Source organism: Cetorhinus maximus, chromosome 13 (genome assembly GCF_964194155.1).
Source record: "Cetorhinus maximus chromosome 13, sCetMax3.hap1.1, whole genome shotgun sequence".
Lineage (NCBI taxonomy): Eukaryota > Metazoa > Chordata > Chondrichthyes > Lamniformes > Cetorhinidae > Cetorhinus > Cetorhinus maximus.
This window is the reverse complement of record NC_135891.1, coordinates 115,144,108-115,166,448: the sequence shown is the minus strand read 5'-3', so window position 1 is coordinate 115,166,448 and position 22,341 is coordinate 115,144,108. Positions and strand designations below refer to the sequence as shown.

Genomic DNA, 22,341 nt, shown 5'->3' with positions numbered 1-22,341 from the left:
GGGTGCAATGCCCCCCATGAAAAAAAAAGTCCTTCCTATTACCATGGGAGGTTTCACCCACAGAAACAACCCAATGATCTGAAGTGTCTGACAGTGGGGAAATCAGAGTCTGACATGTCAAGGAATTGGAGACTGCAGGGTAGAAATTTACCTTGCGCGGCAGTGTAAAACATGTGGTATTGCTCGGGAAGTCCATATGTTCATTTGCATAAGACCACAGCAGGGTGGAGTAAAGGGTACAGCTTCCAGCAAGCAGCTCCTATAATACCACTCGTTATGTACTACCAGTGACGTTCTACCCCTTGGAAGTTGAGGTGATTTGAGGTGTAAAGAGCTGATTTTCTGCCTTCAAGTTACCTGATCATAAAAACCTCGTTGTGCAGGTAGTTCTCGAATGTCTTCTGGAAGGCAGCCTCCTCTGCGTCCCGTTTAAGCTGCGACTCAGTTTTCGGGCAGGCACAGCATTCACCAGGCATGTGGCCGGCGTCAGTCTGGTTTCGCTTCTGGTTGTCCTCGGGGTCAGCATGCGTTGTAGACGCTCGTGACGGCAACTTTAATCCTAGAATCATAGAATCGTAGAGTGGTTACAGCACAGAAGGCGGCTGTGTAGCCCATGATCTCCCTGCTGGCTCTCTGCAAGTGCAACTCAGCCGCTCCTGCTCCCCGCCTTTTCCCTGCTGTCCCGAAAAAGTTTTTTCTCCAGATAATTATTCAAAGCTCTTTTGAAAACCACGACTGAGTCTATCTCCACCACAGTCTCGCGCAGGGAATTCCGGATCCTACTTGCTGAGTACATTGGCTTTCCCCATGTCACCATTGCATCTTTTGCCAATCGCCTGAAATCAATGTCCTTTGGTTCTTGCCTGTTCCGTCAACTGGAGCAATTTCTATCTGCTCTGTCCAGGCCCCTCATGATTCTGAACGCCTCTATCAAATCACCTCTCTAAAGGGAACCTGAAAGCAGAGGGATTAATCGAGCCTTGTTGCACTGCTTGGCTGGCAATCTCAGGCGGTAATGAGTCCAAAACTCACCTCAGCGCCAGACCATAATACTTATAGCAGTGCAGCCCAGTGAACACAACAGTGAACTATGACGGTGACTTTTCTTTTAATCCCCCTTCATCTCCCGTGCAATAGGGGGTGGAGAAGGGGATGGTCCAGATAAGCAGCTTCCTTCTGCGCTCTGGTAACTCACCCAAGTGGTCATTTTTCATTATACAACCCATGCAGCACATTCGTTGACCCCAGGGAACCACGGCAGAGCCCTGCCCTCACCTGACATTGACACACACTTTGTCTCTGAATAGGGTTCAGCAGCTCCCTGACTCTTTGGGGCTCAAAAGTCAAGAGCCGACTCTCAACTGCCGGCCTGGCCGCCTCTCCACAGGTCGGAGATTGAACCAGGATCTTCTGGTCACTTGCCAAGCCCCTGAGGGAGCTCAGGAATCTCATCGAACTACCCCTGGATCAATGATAGTGCTCTCATCTTGAGGTCAATCATTCCGTCTTACTGAACTTTGTGGGACCTGGCTGTATGAAAAATCTGAAACTGCGTTTGGTTACCAAGTGTCAGCACCTACACTTCAAATTCTCTGGTCGGAAATTGCTTTAGATCCTCAGGATGTATAAATGCAAATAAACAGCAGCTCATCTTTGGAAGTGGGAACAGTGGCACTAATTGTTCACAGACCCAGCAGAGACACAATGGGCCAAATGGCCTCCCTTCGAAGCTCTGTGATTCTACGAAGTGGCAAATATATGCAACACTTTCTGAAGACAGCAGAGGGAGTCCGTAAATGGCATAACCTTCAGGTGGACTTCAGTAGCCACCTGTCTGTTCCGCATAGTCCGAAGGTTATCTGCCTTCCCCGTGCCACAAACCTTTGCAGCAGTTCATTCAGCCGCGCAATGAAACCCAGGTGGGCTGATACAGCTTTTGAAAAATTAAAACACAGCCTCTATTCTGGAAGGAAATTTGAAACTGAAAGTGAGCCACGCAACAATTTAAAAAACAATTAATATTGGGATCAGATGGAAGGATGTTACATACATGATATGTGCCCACCAATCACTAAAAGCTTCCATGCTCATAAAAAGAGCTTGGATTTATTTGATGCCTTTGAGGACGTCTCAAGATGCTTTACAGCCAATGAAGCATTTCTGAAGTGTAGTCACTGTTGTAACATGGAAAATGCAGCTGCTAACATATGCACAGCAAGATCCCAAAAACACCACTGAAATACATACAAACAAATTAGGAGTAGGCCATTCGGCCCCTCGAGCCTGCTCCAACATTTGATAAGATCATGGCTGATCTGCCTGTGGCCTCTACCTTCTCTGTATGCCCTCTACACCCTTTGACTCCCTTGTCAGTGCAGAATCTATTCAGCCATATTGTCCATTTTAGGTGCTGATTGAAGGATAAATATTGGCCAGGATACCAGGAAGAACTTCCTTGTTCTTTGTCACAGTGCCATGAGATCTTTAATGTAGAGGGAAGGCAGTGTATCAGTTCAACGCTTCATCCAGAAAACCGCACCTCTGACAATGCAGCACTCCTTCAGTGCTGCACTGAATTGCCAACCTCGATTATGTGTTCTAGTGTCTGAAATGGGGCTTGAACCCATGACTTTCTGACCCAGATTTGAGGGTGCCATCAGTGAGGCAAGGCACAGGCCTTGGTAAACATGGCACATCAGCCATTATCATGATGATTGAATAAGTAAAATTCAGCTTCTATTAGGTGGGATTACATCCATATTCCTGTGAAAACCACAAATAAGGTGATTTGCACATAAGAGGCAGAAAGCTGGATAAGTGGGCAGAAACGTCCTACATCTTTGGGCCACATGATGCCAGCAGTAGTCAAGCCCAAGAGCAGATCTACCGGGACATGCTCTGATCTGCTGACCGGAAGCTCGTTAGCAACTTACACCAAAGTTGCCACTTACCCTTCTGGCAATAATCAAATTCATACAGCTCACTATCCTCCGGCTGCTGCTGCCAGAACACCAGATAGTGGGTGATATTCCCATTGCGATCTGTCGGAGGCTTCCACTTCAGGATGATCTGGGAGGAAGAGTTGGATACGGATATCGGATCCAGTGGAACTGATGGAGCTGAAGAGAGAACAGGAGCAATTCAGAATATTTGCAAGTTTTTTTTTGCAGGTGAGGGAACATACACAAAACGGGAGACAAGAAAGGTCCTCTAACCCACTTGGCCTATCCCGCAGAACTGCATAATTCTTCTGAGTTGCCCATTAATGCCGCAAGAGTGCTAAGCAAGCCTCCTGACCCTGGAAATTCAAAGATGCAACACCAGCAAAATCTAAGTGCAAGGGCCTCATGAAATAAATGTGCAATTAAATAGTTTTGAGAATGCAATGTGAGAAAAATCAGAATGTTTTATTTTTATTCAGAACAGAATTATCTGGCAACATGCACTGAATAGCAGGGGTTTGGGGTGGGGGGGTGGCGGCGGGGGGAATGGGTACATATAGTCCACGTGTTCTAATTTGTGTTCTCCTGTTCCAAGGAAATGTGTTACCGAAACATCACCAAAAGTCTGCACAAAACAAACAGAGGCTCATAGTCGGGACAGAACGGGGAGAGTTTTGCATCAAATTCACACAAACACATCCGACTCAAAATGAGTGATGGCCATTGGCAGAGGGAGGCAATGGCCACCATTAAAGGTAACCTATGTGACAGCACCTGCATCTTCATGAACTTGATAGTTAGCACCTCAGTCCTTATTACAATCGAGTTTGCTATAATCTTAAAGGCTATAAACATTTTCCTTATTTTATTCAAATTTACAAATTTGCATATACAGGGCCTCCATTTGCTGCTCAATGGCTCCTGTTGAAAAAACTGAGATAGGACAACCAGACTGAGCTTTACTGAGACATACCCCCAGCACAATATCTGGAGCTCACATGTGAAGACGGTGCTGGGGGGAGTTGCTGTTACATATTGGGTTGTATGCCAACAAGCAGGGGAGGCAAAAAGAAAATTCTGTAAAGGTTCAGATGTGCTGGGTACTGAAAGTTACTAACTGCTAGGGGAGATGGTGGCGTAGTGATAATGTCACTAGACGAGTAATCCAAAGGCCAAGGCTAATGCTCTGGGGACATCGGTTTAAATCATGGCAGCTGGTGGAATTTAAATTCAATTAATAAAATCTGGAATTGAAAGCTATTCTTGGTAATAGTCTAATCTCTAGTCTCAGTCTCCGTAAAACCCATCTGGTTCACTAATGTTCTTTAAGGAAGGAAATCGCCATCCTTACCTGATCTGGCCTACATATGACTCCAGACCCACAGCAATGTGGTTGATGCTTAACTGCCCTCTGAAATGGCCTAGCAAGCCACTCAGTTCAAGGGCAATTAGGGGTGGGCAACAAATGCTGCCAGTGACACCTGCACCCCATCAAGGTATTAAAAAAAGTACAAGGCATAGGTAACCTAAAAGAAACACTATATAAAATAACAAACAAAACATGTTTGCATTTCGAGAACAAAAAAAAATGACTGATCAAATAATCCACTTTCTAAAATAAATACTCGTTGCCAAAAAGTCAGGCCCAAATTTACTGTTCAGCTGAACTGGGGTGAGAAGGCTGGGCATAATTAGGAATGAAAATATATTATGTCGGCATTTTAGAGTCTTACATTCTGGCTATATAGTTTCATATAACTTTAATCATATACTATTTATAGTTAAATACCAAAATATACAGGAATTTGGAAAGCAAAGTTGGTTGGACCTGGAACTTTCCCTGCAGAGAAGATGCCAAACTGTGGTGCTACAGTGTCCTCATAGGTAGGAAGGTGAAAATATCACAAGTTTACATGTGAACATTGGAATTTGTCATGGTGAAAGCTGAAGGTACTTTTGTGCCAGTGAATATCAGTGAAAGTTGTATAAATTAAACAACACACAGTTTTAAAAACTTACTGCCTGCTATGGTGCGGATGTATACAATCTCACTTTTGGCTCCATGATTCTGCTGCTCATCACTTATCGTTAGCAATGTCTTGACGAAGATTGCATACTGTGTCCAAGGTTTGAGGCCGCGAAGCAGAGTCCCCGGGTTCTGGAGCTTCCCTTCTGACCGTCCAGGGGGTTCCACGTCTACCACCTTCCAGCTGTTTGATCCACAGGCATCCTGCCCATCAAACTCAGTCACATTCTGATAAAGGCTATTTCAGGGAACACAAAATTAAAGACAGGTCCATCACCTAACTTATGACAGGTGATCCTCTACATCACCCACTCTTGACAGAATAACTTGAAAGTCACCCTAATTTTAAAAACAAAGTTTTTTGGGATGCGAATGTCATTGGTAAAGCCAGCATTTATTGCCCAACTCTTGCTGCCTTTGCGCAGGTAGTGGTGAGTCACCTTCTTGAAACGCTGCAGTTCACGTGACGAAGGTATACCCACAGTGATGCTCATGAGGGAGTTCCACGATTTTTACCCAGCGACAGTGAAGGAATGGCAATATAGTTCTAAGTCGGGACAGTGTGTGACCTGGAGCAGAACTTGCAGGTAGAGGTGCTCCCATGCATCTGCTGCCCTTGTCTTTCTACATGGTGGAAGTTTTTTAAGCTGCTTTGAAGAAGCCACAGCAAGTTGCTACAGTGTACCTTGTAGACAGGGTATACCTGCCACCACAGTGCACCAATGTGGAGGGAGGAATGTTTAATGGGGATGGTGGAAGTTTAAGTGGGTGGAGCGGCTGTGGATCAAGCAGACTGCTTCCCCTGGATGGTGTCAAGCTTCATGAGTGATGTAGAGCTGCGCTTATCCAAGAAAGTGGAGAGTATTCCATCACATTTTTGTTGTGCCTTGTAGAAGGTTTTGGAAGTCTGGAGATGAGGCACCTGCCAAAGAATACCTAGCCTCTAGCCTGCTCTAGTAGCCATAGCATTTATGGAACTAGCCTAGTTCAGTTTCTGGCCAGCTATTGCTGACCAGTATCCCAACAATGCCCATCTGAGGGAGGTGCGATCTTATGAAAACTTCATCAAACACATTTCCTGCTTTTGTTTGAGGCCTTTACTTAAAAAAAAACTTTATAAAATATTGAAGTTCTTTTTGTTGTGTGATGTTCAGGAGTAACTAGGTGGTGATGCTGCTCCCATACCATCCACTGCTCTCATCAATCCCTTTGCTCAATATCTAAATGCACGCCTGCAGTGCTGAAGGCAAGTTATCAGTTTAGTGATTTTTTTTTTTTGCTTAATCAGAGTGTGCACCCATCAGGACGTAGGCACAGAGCTGTGGTTAGTTGCAATATGCTTCCTACGAGGCAATTTCTCCTTCCTGATTGCAGAATCACCCAAGTGTACATGTACACACACACACACACACACGCACCAATACACACACACACTGCATTGAAGTGAATATTTCATACTCCATGTGCATTGTATCTGCTTCTAACTTTAAGCAGCAAAAATTCATTATACAGACATTCTCAAAAGATACTCACGCTTCCTTGAAGAACACCATGAAACCCAAGAGATCTCTGAAGTCCGGTGGCCAGTATGGCTCCCATTTCAACATAATTTTATCAGTCCCAGTTTTATTGGAAACAAACTTCAGGAGCTGGCTTTCACCTAAGCAAGGGTTGGGAGAGAAATACCTATGAAATTTCTTTCTCTCTCTTGCTGTGTTTGTCAATTTGCGCTGAGAGTGATGCAGCCACAAACTTTCTGTCTAATCCCAATGTAGAGCGTCAGGCCTGCCTTAATCGCAAAGCCTCAGATACCGAATGGTCATTATGGATAAGGAACTGGAGGGTTCCGGAGGAACTGTGACTTAGCAAAGAGGGGTTTCAGCAGAATATTGACATTAAGAAAATAATTTCTAATAGTTTTCCTTTTACAAAAAAAAAAGGTGGAATAAAATGACAGACTGCTTTAAAAGCTTAACAAGTAAGGAGAGGTCAAGAAATTAACTCAATGGTTAGATCTATTTATAAGCTAATGTCATTTGGATCTAATCCCAGGGCCACTGATTCCAAGGGAGGGGGGCATTGGGTTAGAGGGACAACTGTGCAAAGTTCCACACCAGAAACACTGCAGGTCAAAAGTCAGAAATAAAGGGTTATAGACAAGTGCTTGCTGCAAATGAGTGCATCACGAGCCTCACAAAACTACTCTTGCCTTTCTGCATTGGTTACGCCTGCAGCAGGGGTAATTATTTTAAAAATCTGGAGGCGTATTTGGGTTAGGGGTCCATAAACATGACTTTGAAAAATTGTCAAGCCATGTGTGCAACGAAAATCTTGAGTAGTTTTCAGAATACCAGCATCTTATTATCAGGCATCAGCCAAAGTGCTAGTCAAAATTGTAATCTAAACTCAGGCGTCAGTCTTGGCTCAGTTGGCAGCACTCTCCCGCCTCTGAGTCGAAAGGTTCAAGTCCCACTCCAGGGACCTGAGCATATAACCCAGGCCAACATTTCAGTGCAGTATTGAAAAAGGTGTGACACTGTTGGAGGTGTCCTCTTTCAGATCAGGCTGATTAACTGAGTCTCCTTCAGGTGAACATAAAAGATTCTAGTGGAAGAGGACCAGAGGAATTCTCCCAGTACCCTGGCCAATGTTTATCCCGTAACCAACATCACAAACTGATTATCTGGTCATGCATCTCATTGCTGTGCCCAAATTGGCTGCTATATTTTCCTACACTACAATACTGACCACAACTCAGTTATGTAATTGCTGATACAACTAAGCCATTCATGACAGTTTATACATATTACATAAGCAAATCAGTAACAGACTCGACTGGGGAGCAGAAGGAGTCAGAGACTTTAATAATTCGAATTATAAGTCTACATCTAACCATTTAATATTTGAATATAACATTACATACGACCTTCTGACATGGCCTGGGTCCTTATACCCAAACAGCATCCTTTCTTTCTTCCACATTAGCCTGCTTCAGAAAGCTCCTGGTCTACTGCAGGTTACACTTGTCTTACCGAGTAACAGTGAAAGAACATCAATATAGTTCCAAGTCAGGCTGGTGCATGACTTGGGCGAGGGGGGTGGGGGGACTTGTAGTTGGTGATGTTCCCAAGTGTCTGCAGCTCTTGTTCTTCTAGATGCTAGAGTTTGCGGATTTGGAAGGTGCTGTTGAAGGAGTCTTGGGGAGTTGCGTCAGTGCATCTTGTAGATGGTACACACTGCTGCCACTGTGCGTCGGTGAGGGAGGAAGTGAATGTTTAAGATGATGGATGGGGTGCCGATCAAGCATGCTGCTTTGACCTGGATGGTGTCGAACCTCAAGTGTTGTTGGAGCCGCGCTCATCCAGGCAAATGGAGAGTATTCCATCACAGCCCTGACTTGTGCCTTGTAGATGGTGGACAGGTTTTGGGAAGTCAGGAAGCGAGTTACTCACTGTAGAATTTCCAGCCTCTGACCTGTTCTTGTGGTCACAGTATAAACAATAGTTCACTCTTTGCGGAACACAATTTTGTATTTTGCAGGCACATAAGATTCCAACAGTCATGAGAATCTAACCCTCTTCCCATCCCACTTAAACATTGTTCAATTTTTTTTTAACAGAAGCTTAACCTTGGTCGGCATAACATAAAACGATTGAGAATAACCTTGTGTTCATGACAACATGCAGGAATGAGCTTTGGGAGGGTCCCATGATTGCAAAAGACACGAGTTCCTTCTTTACATTCCTGTAAGATGATTTAATAACACTTACACTCCTCCACTGCTCCAAATAAAAACAGGTCCCCAACACAATCTGGGTGTTCTTGCTCCAGATTTGCACTGTCAACACTTCAAGGCGGACCAGCTGCACACTCATAGTCTTCACATTCTGGCTGCAGATTTTCCCCAGTGGTCCCAAGGGAATCTAGCAATTTTGAAATCCTATCACTGGCTTGTACTGGGCCAGTCAGGAGCTCAGCAGACAAAACTAAATGGCAATCCTGAAGCAAGCTTCCACAGTGGGCACAATGTAATATTTATCATCCCAAGCTCGTGCCCCAAGGGGGGTAAAACTAGGTTGGCGAGATGGTCCAAATCTACATGCACTGCCTCAGTGTTACAACTCTGAATTAAATCACAATTTTAGCTCAGGTTTACTGTTTGAAGTTATATTGCCATATTTTGTCTGCATACATTAATTCCACCCTTTGGGACACCCGGGTTTCTTTCTTCAGTGTCTCTCCCTCGTGTTGAAGTGCGTTCTGAGGTCAGTATATTACAAGCAATCACAGTCATGGTCCGGGTAATTAGCAGCAAATCCATTCTGTAGAAGGCACTTCCCCATCAACATTTAATGGTGCACAATACACCATGTATGCACCAATGTTCTGATGTTGGATTTCAGCCAACTCCGCTATTTTATGTTTCCTCCACCTTCAAAGTGCTGAATTATGCTTGGCTATGGTTATGGGGCAACTTAAGAGTGTCAGCAGTGGCTCAGCTGAGTCATAAGGTTCCAGGTTCAAGTCCCGCTCCAGGGCTCGAGTACAAAGATCAAAGCTGACACTTTAGGGCAGTACTGACGGAGTACTGCACTGTCAGAGATGCTATCTTTCAGATGAAATGTTAAACCGAGGCCCCATCTAACTGCTCAGGTGGATGTAAAAGATTCCATGGGAGTGTTTCGAAGAAGAGCAGTAATCCCTATGTCCTGGACCAATATTTGTCACTCAATCAACATCGCAAAAACAGATTATCTGGTCATTATCACATTGCTGTTTGTGGGAGCTTGCTGTGAGCAAATTGGCTGCCCTACATGACAACAGTCACTGCACATCAACAGTACTTCACTGGCTGTAAGTGCTTGAGATGTCCAGTGGTAGTGAAAAGCACTGTATAAATGCAAATCTTTCTTTATTTATCTTTCTTTCTAACTGCTAACTTCAAGTATCCAAGTGCCTATTTGCCTTGTGTGAGAGTCTAAAGGGGTTGTAGGACCATGGAATGGGGCATTGTTACCCATCTCAATCTTGCCCTCATCAAATGTCCACATACAGACACCTCCTAGCAAGAGTTAGGAAGGATTAGGAGGGTTTTTTTCACTCTCCAAGTCTCAGAGACATGAAGCCAGATGTAACACCCTTACTGTTTTCTTTGGGGAAGAGGAGGTTGAGTGGAGATTTGATGGAGGTATGCAAAATCATGAGGGGTCTGGACAGAGTAGATTGGTGAAAGGATCGGGAAAAGGGGAGGGGCACAGGTTTAAAGCAATTGGCAAAAGAAGCAATGGAGTCATGAGGAGAAACTTTTTCACATGGCAAGTGGTTAAAATCTGGAACGCACCGCCTGAGTGTGTGGTGAAGGCAGGTTCAATCGAAGCATTCAAGAGGGAATTGAATTATCATTTGAAAAGGAAGAATGTGCAGGGTTACGGGGAGGTGGTGAGAGAGTGGCACTGGGTAAATTGCTCATTCAGAGAGCTGGCACAGGCACGACGGGCTCAATGGCCTCCTCCTGTGCTGGAACAATTCTGTGATTCTGTCACTCCAGCCAAACTTTGCTGGATGCTGGGCCCTCCCTAGGCTCAATTCCTAAATGGACAATTTGCGAACAATTGGCTCAATTCCTAAATGGACAATTTGCGAACAATTGTGCTACCCAGGCATGGCAGCAACGGGGAAGTTAAAGGTATTTTCCAGCCGTTTGCGTCCAATCCACCTTCCAATTGCTCAAAATAGTCGTAGGTTTGACCGGAGATAATTAAGCCTGGTTTATATCCAAGGGGAGACAGAAAATGGTAATCCTGGCTGCAAATCCAGACGTCTACAGGGTTTTGACAGGCGCCCTGACGAGTTTTGTTTTTCTAAAAAGTAAACTTCAGGAATTACTACCATCAGGCACTCAAAGTTAAATCATTTGGCCAAAACCTTAAATTGAAAGAACATTTTAGAAAAAATAACCCTGGTGCCAAGTCACATACGGAAAGTGGCAGACGATTACGAAGTAAGGAGCCAGAGGAGATTGGAAGAGAAGCAGCAAGTGCCAAACAAAATACTTAAAAGGGCACTCAGTCCACACACAAATGCACCTCAGCGAACTCAGAACAGAAAAAGGATTTCAATCTGGGACTCTCCTGGTCTGAGAGACTCAGTCAGCCCCTGGGCCACCAAGGAATTCGTCAGAGGGGAAATTAAAAAGGGAGGTTGTCTGGTGATCTTCTGATTCAGGACTTTCCCTCCCTATCTGTTAAGCCTCGTTCGTCTCAACAGCACCTGTCCCTCAAACCCTCTGCTCCTCAGATTCGGGCCTTGTGAGCCTACCCTTCCTTCTCTTTTTGAAACCACTGGCAACCGTGGCTTCAGTTGCTCACCCACAGCCCAAATCCTCCAATATCCTCCGTAATGCCCATCTCACCAGCCAAGTTTTTGGTCACTTCTCTTTCCTTCTCTTCCTTTATCTTGGCGTCTGCCTTCCCTCATTTCTCGAAACACCTTGGAACTTTCGCCACTTTAAAGGCACTTTTTAGTGAAAGTTGTTGCTTCTGCTATCACAACACCAGTTTTATATCGCTAGCAAGGGTTTTAAAGGAAGTAAGTTAGAACTCGCAGATGCTTTTGCAATAATCTTCCAAAGCTCACTCAATTCAGAAATTTTCCCTCTAGATTAGAAAATTGCAAACATACTCCAATATTTGAGAAAGGTGAGAATGCGATACCAGGAAATTGTAGACCTGTTAAGGGCAGAGTGAAAGAATGATGCTGCTTCTGCTGTTTGGCACGCAGACAGTCCTATGTTGTAGCTTCACCAGGTTGACACTTCATTTTTAGATATGCTTGGTGCTGCTCCTGGCGTGCCCTCCTGCACTCTTCATTGAAACAGGATTGACGCCGCCTTGGTGGTCATGATAAAGTGGGGGATATGCTGGGCTATGAGGTTACAGATTGTGGTAGAGTATAATTCTGCTGCTGCTGCTGATGATGGCTCACAGTGCCTCATGGTTGCCCAGTCTTGAGGTGCTAGATCTTTTTGAAATCTATCCCATTTAGCATGGTGGTAGTGCCAAACATGATGGAAGGTATTCTCAATGTGAAGGCGGGACGTCAGCTCCGCAAGGCGGTCGCCACTCTTGCTCTGTCATGGACAGATGCATCTGCAGCAGGCAGGTTGGTGAGGACAAGATCAAGCAGGTATTTCAAGCAGATATTTCAGCTTCAATCCCTGCTCTGTGCTTCAATGTCTTGATACCAGCCAGATGGCAAGAGGGGACAATGCAAACATCCTCAGTGCCCCATTGTGAAAGAAATCAGCTGGACTTTCAACCCCTGATCGCTATTTGCTAAGCCCTGCTGGAAAACAAACCCAAGCTGAGTGAGTGAGTGAGGAATTATGATGCCTTCCAGAGTCGCATAGTCCGACACTCACTGCCTTGGCTTAGACTAGGGGTGAGGCCATTTGGGTGACAGTTATTGAAATCAACGGGCTAACACCCAGTAAGAGTAACTGAATTCAGGAGAAAGTAATGTAATTGCCTTATAATTACTAAGAGGTGTCTATACATCTTAATTCTTGCATAGAAAACAGTCATGTACACGCCAGTACATATTACCTAACATTGGAGGATAAGAAGCAGTGTGACTATTAGTAACATAATGTGATAGTTGCACTCTCGTCAATCACAGAAAAACACAGAAACACAACTATTCTAAGCATGCCACTCTTGACCTGATCTTATACTATGGTTTCAAAATCTTACAGGATGCCTGGTCTCCATTAGTTTTCTGAGCAATGTCCGTTCTCTCCTGTCGCCCCTTGGTCCCAGAAGCCTCCTCCATCTTGTATATTTCGGACAGGCACAGCTTGGGGTTGAAGTGAAAAAACATCTTGCCCTGGGAGATGGTCAGGTTGTGCTTTTTCCAGTCCCACAGTTGCTGCAGGTTCTGATTGTCCAGTACGTAGAATGAGTAATTTCTGGATGTCAAAATCAAAAGGAAAAGACATGTTTGAAAACAAGTTTAGTTTCTCAATAAGTTTAAAATCAGGGTAAATTCAAAATCTGAATTGATTTAAAAGTTTGAAAAATTAACTTAAAACCAGAGGAGACAAATTAAAGACAGATACAGTTTCCTCAGTAGAACAGTGAACAAATGATGTGCCGTATGCAGTCACCAGCCACACAAACCAGGAATGTCTCCTAGTTCGACCCACTAATTAAGATCATAAGAAATAGAAGGAGTATGCCATTGGCCCATAGAGCCTGCTCCGCCATCAATAAGACCACGGCTGATCTGACTGTGGCCTTAACTCCATTTTTCTGCCTGCCCCCACCCCCTCATTACCATTGACTCCCTGTCAATCTAAAATCTATCTGACTCAGCCTTGACAATGTTTAATGACCCAGCCTCCACTGCACTCAGTGGAAGAGAATTCCAAAGACTAAGGACTCAGAGAAGAAATTCATTTTCATCCCTGTCTTAAATAAGAACCCCCTTATCTTTAAACTGTGCCCCCTAGTTCTAGACTCCCCCATGTTTCTACCCTGTCAAGCCCCCTCAGAATCTGATGTGCTTCAATAAGATCACCTCTCATTCATCTAAATTCCAATGAGTATCGGCCCAGCCTGTTCAACCTTTCCTCTTAAGACAACCCCTTCATACCAGGAATCAGCCGAGTGAACCTTCTCTGAACTGCTTCCAATGCAAGGATAATAAGGAGGCCAAAACTGTGCACAGTACTCAATTTCAGCCAATGAGGGATAGGTTTTAGTGTATTTGTTTAATCCAATATGGGAGGAATTAATCAGCTGCATAACTCGGTAATTTTTAAAAATGTGTTCACGGGATGTGGGTATCACTGGCTAGGAGTCACATGTAGGCCAGACTAGGTAAGGACGGCAGATTTCCTTCCCTGAAGGACATTAGTGAACTAGATGGATTTTTACAACAATCGGCAATGGTTTTAATTCCAGATTGTTACTGAATTCAAATTTCACCCAACAGGTGGGATTCAAACCCCGGCCCCCAGAACATTACCCTGGGTCTCTGGAATACTAGTCCAGTGACAATGCCACTAGGCCACCACTTACGTGTATTCTATCCTCGAGTCTCGGCTGTGACAAAAATACAGGCAGTATGAGTGTTAACTGTACGGCTTTAGAGAATCGCGTGCTGAAAATCTTTTTACATCAAGTGATTGCTATAAAGTCATGAAGGAAAATAGCTGCCGTAACTAGAGCAAGAACCAGCTGCACTGTACAAAAAGGTGTCTAACCTGCAAGCATGTATATGGGATTGTTCATACTGGGAGGGGGTGCGTGGGTGTAGTATCGATTTTGAGTTCAACGCTCACATCACATTGTGCATTAGCAAGCAGACATGTAAGATGCATAATTAACACTGGGTATTGTTTACTTATCAACTTTCAAATGGTAAGTAGTACGACAGGGATCCAGAACTGGGGATCAATTGGCCAGGAGGCAAAAAGTGCAGTAACAAGGCAGAATGAAGGAAGAGATGAACAGTTATATATTGTTAAATTTCAATTTTTAGGGATAGGTTTTAATGTATTTGTTTAATCCCATAAGGGAGGAATTAATCAGCTGCATAATTCGGTAATTTTTAAAAATTCGTTCATGGGATGTGGGCATCGCTGGCTAGGCCAGCATTTATTGCCCATCCCTAATTGCCCTTGTTCAGAGGGCATTTAAGAGTCAACCACATTGCTGTGGGTATGGAGTCACATGTAGGCCAGACTAGGTAAGGACGGCCGATTTCGTCCCCTGAAGGACATTAGCCACTGTTCCCACAACTTACCCAGTTTCCATATTTTCACCTTGAATCAATCTCAGGCTGCGGAAGAAAGACAGTGACACCAAAGCGTAGGCGCTGCGGATCTTTAGGTAGCCGGTGATCACCTCGATCAGGCCCAGATTTGCTTCCAATTCTGCTGCAATGTTAGCTGAAAAGACAGTTAAGGAAATTATAATTTTCTCAACTTCCCAGTGCTACCATTGATCAGACAAAAGGGACTTCAGATGGCGGTGATTATACAGCAACACTAAATCTGCGGGACCTCAAAGAAATACAGCCCAGGGCAATGCCTTGCCCATTCAGGGTCAAGCTGCCTGAGTTAAATTTCAAACATGCTTGGCAGTTATCTGTCAGTCATCATCAATTGGTGCATTCTCCATAACAATCCCTCTGCCAATCAGAGTCATCTTGCCAACGAATCAGCACTCTCTTCTCATACAGTATAAATTGTTGTTTTCCCCTTATGTAAGTATTCTTGCGAAGAGTCCTGATGAGTGCAAGATGAAAAGCTTCGGCATATCTCTTTTTCAGCAATACTCAAGTTCTGTACTACCAAACAACTATTTAATTACAGCAGAGTAAGATCTCCGAAACTTCATTTCTTCTGTGCTGTAAATAGTTTCTCCTGACAGTAGGCAAAATAGGGAAGAGAGAAAAGGAAGTGAGGAATGAGGTGCACAGTGAGGGAGGGCAGTGAGAGACAGAGAAACAGTCGTGAAAAGGAGTCTGTGGTGTGGATGCGGAGGAGGAGGGATAGAGAAATGAGGCAGAAAAAAGGGAGTGTAAAGAGATTGAGGGGATGGAAAGAGAGATAGATTTGATTTTTGCAGACTTAACGCTACAGCAGCTGATAAGATTGTTGGTGGTTTGCAGATTACAAAAGTTGGGGAAGCACTGTATTATATAATTCTGCTCAATAAGCTTGAGCGAGCCCAAGTTAAAGCCTGCAAATGGGATACCACCTGGGTGGAACACGCATATATGTGGAGCATACAATTAGGCAGCGTGTGTGTGGGAGGGCATACGTGGGAGGGAGTGAGAGTGTGTTTGTATGTGTGAGAGAGAGTGAGGGAGCATGTGTGAAAGTGAGCGTGAGTGCGTGGGAGTGAGAGTGCGCAAGCGTGCGACTGCTAGAGCTTTCCAGAGCAAGAACACAAGAGTGCGACTGCGGGCCTGCACATGTGGGCATGCGAGAGAGTGCATGCCAGTGCAAGTATGAGTAGGAGCAGGCACTTGGGAGAGGGAGTGTGCATCAGAGAGGGGTTAGGTGAGAGCGAGGGACTGAGAGTGAGGATGAGGGAGTGTGTGTGTGAGTGCTTGATGGGGAGTGAGAGTGCGAGTACTTGCCAGTGAAAGTCTGAGTATGAGAAGAAGTGAGCGCAAGGAGGTGGGCGCGAGGGGGTGAGACACAGTGTGCGAGGGGGAGTGGGCGCAAGGGGGAGTGGGGGTCAGAGAGGGGATGTGTGAGAGCGAGTGTGTGTGAGAGTGCATGAGTGTGTGTCTGAGATTGGGAGAGTGTAAGTGTGTGAGAGAGTGAGGGGCTGTGAGTGAAGGAGTGAGAGTGCGAGTGTGTGCCAGTGTGAGTCTGAGTATGTGTAGCAGTGAGTGCGAGGGAGGGGGTGAGAGTGCGTGTGTGAGAGAGAGAGTGCGTGTGAAAGAGAGAGAGAGAGAGAGAAAGAGCGCGTGCGCGGGAGAGTGCGTGCGCAGGAGAGTGCGCGTGCGGGGGAGAGTGCGCGTGCGGGAGAGTGCGTGTGCGGGAGAGTGCGTGAGAGTGTGATGGAGTGTGAGAGAGTGAGTGTGAATGTGAGTGTGAGAATGAGTGTGAGTGTGAGTGTGAATGTGAGTGAGTGCGCCAGCATGGGTGTAAGTATGAGAGAGTGCGAGTGTAGCACTGTGTGCACTGGGCACAAGCTTCTGTCTGAATGGGGGCTTTTTGCTGTCCTTACTGGCATTCATTTGGTAGTTGTGCCTAGTCCGACCGCTATTCTATAGAGGTCAGTTAACCCCAAGGAGGCCTGTGACTGAACTTGGTCTATAGGGCTCAGCTGCTTATTAGTCATCAGGGAAACAGAATACTTATTTTTAGCAGAATCTAAGGTCAGCATGCTCTCATACAGAGGCAGGAAGTGGGTTCACACCTAATGCTGCTATATACAGCAGTTCCTGGTCTTAACAGGAGATGGAAACAGATGTTATGCATAGAAAATAGATAGCAGACATGGTGCTCTCGTACACCTCTTCAGCAGGCTGGCTCAAAGCTGAGGGAGCAGGTTAACTGAGAGGAAAAAGTGTGGAAAGTGGGCTAAAAGCTTAAACAAAAATTAAGTATTTTTAAAAATCTCTTTATTCCTGAAATGCTAAGTGGAATAGCTATTGTTTAAGGGTCAGACTTCACTTGGGCTTCCATTTCACTTCAACCCCCAATTAGCTCACCACAAAAAGGGGGATAAAAGGTTGGTGAACCTCAGGTTATATAAAGGTGTCTGAGCTATGGCTCAATGAGCACCTTTTCTTTATTCATTCATGGGATGTGAGTGTCACTGGCAAGGCCAGCATTTGTTGCCCATCCCCAATTGCCCTAGAACTGACTTGCTCGGCCATTTCAGGGTCAACCACATTGCAGTGAGTCTGGAGCCAATTGTAGGCCAGGTAAAGACGGCAGGTTTCCTTCGTTAGTGAACCAGATGGGTTTTTACGGCCATCGATGATAATTTCATGGTCTAGCTTTCAATTCCAGAGTTTATGTTTTAATTAATTGAATTCAAATTCCACCAGCTGCCATGGCGGGATTTGAACCAGTCGTCCCTAGAACATTGGGCTAGTCTAGTGACATTACCACTGCGCCACCACCTCCCCAATATCTGACCCGAGTCAAGTTTTTGGGTTCAAATCTCACTCCAGGACTTGGGCGCAAAAATCAAGGCTGACATTTCCAGTGCAGTACTGAGGGAGTGTTGCATTGCCAGAGGAGCTGCCTTTCAGATGGGATGGTGAACTGAGGTTCCATCTGCCCTCTCAAATGGGCATAAAAGAACCCATGTCACTATTTCGAGGAACAGCAGGGCAGCTATGCCCGGTGTCCTGTCCAATATTTATCCCTCAGTCAACATCACACCAAAAAAAGGGATTATCTGGCCATTATCACTGCTGTTTGTGGGAGCTTGCTGGGCACAAATTGGCTGCCCTGTTTCTTACATGACAACAGTGACTACATTTCAAATGTACTTCACTGGCTGCGAAGCACTTTGGGATTTCCAGAGGTATGGGGAGGTGCTATAAATGCAGATTTTCTTTTAGGTGGTGGTTAAAGGGGAAGGAACCTCATTAAGCCACATAAAATATTAAATGTGATAACTAGGTAAATGCCAGAATATTGCTCCAAAATAAACCAAGAGGGGAGAACCAGATAAGTACATTTCAGGTGGATATTTTGGAGCATTTTTTAATGCAGAGTGATGAGTGTCTGGGGCGAGGAGGCAACATCTTTCTCCAGTTTTCGATCTTCGTAAATCAGCTGCCATTTCAGAATCAAACACCAGAGGACAGAGTGCTTCCAAACTGCAAACAGTTCAGCTGTTAAAAGGGAAGCAAAAGTGTTTCGCAATCCAGAACTTAGTCACATAAATGCCTCTTTGTACAAGAGCCAAGGACAAGAAACAACCGCTTGCCCTTCAAAGTTCATCCCTCTCGTACCCAAACTCACTCGTTACAGCATCCAACTGTATTTGGAATTTCATCCCCCAGTTGTTTTATTGGAATAACCTGCCAAGCAGGTTAGCAAACAGTCATCACTCTGTGTAAACTAGTTCTTCTCAATATCCATTAGAAAGGTTTTTATCCCCTTCTCCTCTCCTGGCTTATTTTGAAATCGTGCTGTGTCTCCCTTTCTGTCCCATTTAATATTTTATATCCTGGAATGAGGACCCTCTCTACCCGCCATCTCTATAGAACTCCAAGTTCACCACCCCCTCTCTCTCTCTCTTGTCGATTACTCCCTATCCTTTGTGGTGAGGTGACAGGAATTGAACACAGAAATCCAAGTGAAGTCTAACCACTGCACAATAAGTAATCTCTACACCTGTAGGATATATGGCCAAACGGTGAAATACAAGTCAATTAGCATTTTTGCAATTGCTTCGCCACATTGTCTGGACACAGATGTTCATGGTACATTAATTATATTGTTAAGGTACAAAGGTGAAGGGAATTCTTTAAATAAGTACTAAGAGCACATATAAAGAGAGACCGCCGGGGCACTGGATTAGAAGTAGAAAGCAGGCATAAGCCATGCTGCATTCTGTAAATAAAGCCATTCTCAAGAAAAGTGTTAGTGTCTAATTTCATACTTCACCAACTGGCTTAGGATCGAAATAACAATTGAAAGCATACAGTTTACCCGCTTACCTGGATCCTTTAAGTCCTACTTTGCCAATTCATTCATTACACATTTAGAAGATGCACACTTTTTCCAATAAATTTACAATCTTATTTATCTTGATGACAAACCTATAGTTAATTTTCCATTTGCCTGTCCAAATGCATAGTCAATCTAAACCCTCAAATCTTTACTGTATCTCCTTTCAATTACTCTCTCCGTTTGAACTGTGACACATTCGACCAATTTAGAAGTGGCATTGTCACAATACCATCACCAAAGTAAAGAGTATTTAAAGTCTATTTAAGGTTGTGGAACAATAATTCAATAGCAAGATCCTGGTTGCAGTTATCAGCTTGTTTCACAAAGGAAAACATTTTTTTAAACACCAAAGGTCAGGCAAATTACTGTAGATCAGTAGCAAGTACCGACTTCAGATTCCATTTAATACAGGGACTATTGCTCTCGTTTCACCTTCCCTTTCCTCATACAGGTTAGGCCTTTATTTCATGTCATTACAAACTTCTCACAATCTTAATATATCTTTAAGAAACCTAAGTTATCCTCTAACAATGTTAAATAGCCTTCAAAAACTTCAATTATCCTTTAAACATCTTAAGGTATCTTTTATTTAAAACTGTGCTGTACTTCTCATCCTTAAATTCTCTTTTTTTATACTGGCTGATCTAGCTTCACTGCCTACCAAACTGTCTCAACAGACAGTTCCCTTCTTGCCAATGTATCTGTTGTTTCCCCTTCATACAGCCACAGAGTCCTTACAGCCACAGAGGAGGCCGTTTGGTCCATTGAATCCATGCCAGCTCTTGGTAAAGCAATCCTGTCAGTCCATCCCTATAAACCTGCGAGTTCAGTAACCTCAAGTAACCACAGTTTCCGAGTGTGTCCCGTATGGAAGTGCGCTCTATGCCTGACATGGTTCAATAGAAGCAGGCAAGCGGAAAACCTTCCTGTGTTAACCTGACTAATAGAGAATAACAACGTGCCACCAACCCGCCTGCCGCAGGTGCATCTGTCCATGACAGTATTGGTAAGAGTGACCACCACATAGTCCTTGTAGAGATGAAGTCCCGTCTTCACATTGAGGATACCCTCCATCGCGTTTGGCACTACCACCATGTTATATGGGATAGATTCCGAACAGATCTAGCAACTCAAGGCTGGGCAGCCATGAGGCGCTGTGGGCCATCAGAAGCAGCAGAATTGTGCTTGAACACAATCTGTAACCTCATGGCCCGGCATATCCCACACTCTACGATTACCAACAAACTAGGGGGTCAACCCTGATTCAATGAAGAGGGCATGCTAAGAGCAGCGCCAGGCACGTAAAAATGAGGTGTCAACACAGGATAGTTGTGTGCCAAACAGCATAAGCAGCAAGTGATAGACAGAGCTAAGCGATCCCATGACCAACCGATCAGAGCTGACCTCTGCAGTCCTGCCACATTCAGTCATGAATGGTGGTGGACAATTCAACAACTCAGTGGAGAAGGAGGCTCCACAAATATCCCCATCCTCAATGATGGAGGAGTCCAGCACATCAGTACAAAAGATAAGGCTGAAGCATTTGCTACAATCTTCAGCCAGAAGTACCGAGTGGATTGTCCATCTTGGTCTCCTCCAAAGGTCCCCAGCATCACAGATGCCAGTCTTCAGCCAATTTGATTCACTCCACATGACATCAAAAAACAGCTGAAGGCACTGGATAGTGCAAAGGCTATGGGCCCTGACAATATTCCAGCAATAATACTGAAGACTTGTAACTCCAGAACTTGCCGTGCTCCTAGCCAAGCTGTTCCAATACAGCTACAACACCGGCATCTATCCGACATATGGAAAATTGCCCAGGTATGCCCTGTACACAAAAAGCAGGACAAATCCAACATGGCTAATTACTGCCCCATGAATCAATAAAGAAAAACAATAAGGGACTGGAGCTCCTTCACTCGGCTGCCCCAGATAAGTCAAAGCTCAGGCCTGAGGTTGTACTAGCCAAGTGATCCAAAGGACAAAGCTGATCTTTCACCCTCCAAACCCCAAGGAGGGCATGACTCAAAGGTGAGATTTCACTCAACATCCAAGACTTGAACTCTTATGACACTTTCACGCCCTCTTAAAAACTTGGTAAACTTTAATATTTGTATTCTGAAACAACTGGGGTTTTGAAGACTGTGATTGGCAGATTTTTGTTAGATAAGCATATCAAGAGATACAGAACTCAGGCAGATAAATGGAGTCGAGGTACTGATCAGCGGAAGGTTTTCCACTTGTCTGCTCCTATTGAACCAGGTCAACCCTGGGCACTGCCATAGGGGACACACTTGGAGACTTAGGCCACTTGAAGGTACTAAACTCATAGGCTTACAGGGTTAGAGCGGGGGAATGGGACTGGCTGCATCGCTCCACCAAGAGCTGGCATGGATTCAATGGGCTGAATGGCTTCCTCCTGTGCCGTACTGATTCTGCGACTGAATGACTGAACAGGCTTGAGGGGCTGAATGGCCTACTGCCGCTCCTATCACGAACAGATGCCATAATTTGATGGCATCACAGTAAAAGCTCCTGGAAGGAGCAGAGGCAAAGTGTGAGGCTTTTCCGCTTAATGCAGTGGTACTGTGTCAATCACCCGTGAAAATGCTACAAAAAGCCTGCCAGGCATAGGCGCTAATCCAGCCAACAATGGGGAAGAAAACTTCACAGAACAGACATCACCATCAGAATGTTAGCAAATTAAATGGTAAAGGTAATTACTGTTTTTAATTAAAATCACAATTAACGATTCTAATTCTGAAGAAGAATTATTTCGGACTTGAAATGTTAACCCTGCTTCTCGCTCCACAGATGTTGCTGAGCTTTTCCAGCGTTTTTTGTTTTTATTTCAGATTTCCAGCATCTGTAGTATTTTGCTTTTATAATTCTATCTCTGTTGGAAAATGTTTGCTTCTTACATTTTCCTTCCCCCACGAAGGTAAATTATGTGTCATCTCTGGTCCTCATATTCTGTGCACAATCTCTACCTGTAAGTCTAACAAATTTGCAGATAAAAGATTTTCTTCAGAAGCCAGTCTGTAGGTTTGTAATGGGGGGGTTGGGGGGAAAGATGAGACACACCACCTTTTTATGGCACTAGCTGCCAAATGGTAAATTTAAAAGGTCCAGCATGAGCGTTAGTGAAT

At 44.5% G+C, this 22,341-nt stretch overlaps 1 protein-coding gene across 3 annotated transcripts in view; it reads right to left on the bottom strand.

Annotated features, from left to right (window-relative positions):
* LOC144688981 (insulin receptor-like) overlaps window positions 1-22,341 on the bottom strand; it is a 221,145-nt gene that overhangs the window by 34,881 nt on the left and 163,923 nt on the right. For all 3 annotated transcript variants that reach the window (XM_078556060.1, XM_078556061.1, XM_078556062.1), the window contains 6 exons: window positions 14,776-14,920; window positions 12,720-12,934; window positions 6,502-6,628; window positions 4,962-5,206; window positions 2,952-3,119; window positions 358-559 (listed from right to left, as the gene is read on the bottom strand). In XM_078556060.1, the coding sequence (XP_078412186.1) occupies window positions 358-559; window positions 2,952-3,119; window positions 4,962-5,206; window positions 6,502-6,628; window positions 12,720-12,934; window positions 14,776-14,920 (1,102 nt within the window). The remainder of the gene's footprint in view (window positions 1-357; window positions 560-2,951; window positions 3,120-4,961; window positions 5,207-6,501; window positions 6,629-12,719; window positions 12,935-14,775; window positions 14,921-22,341) is intronic.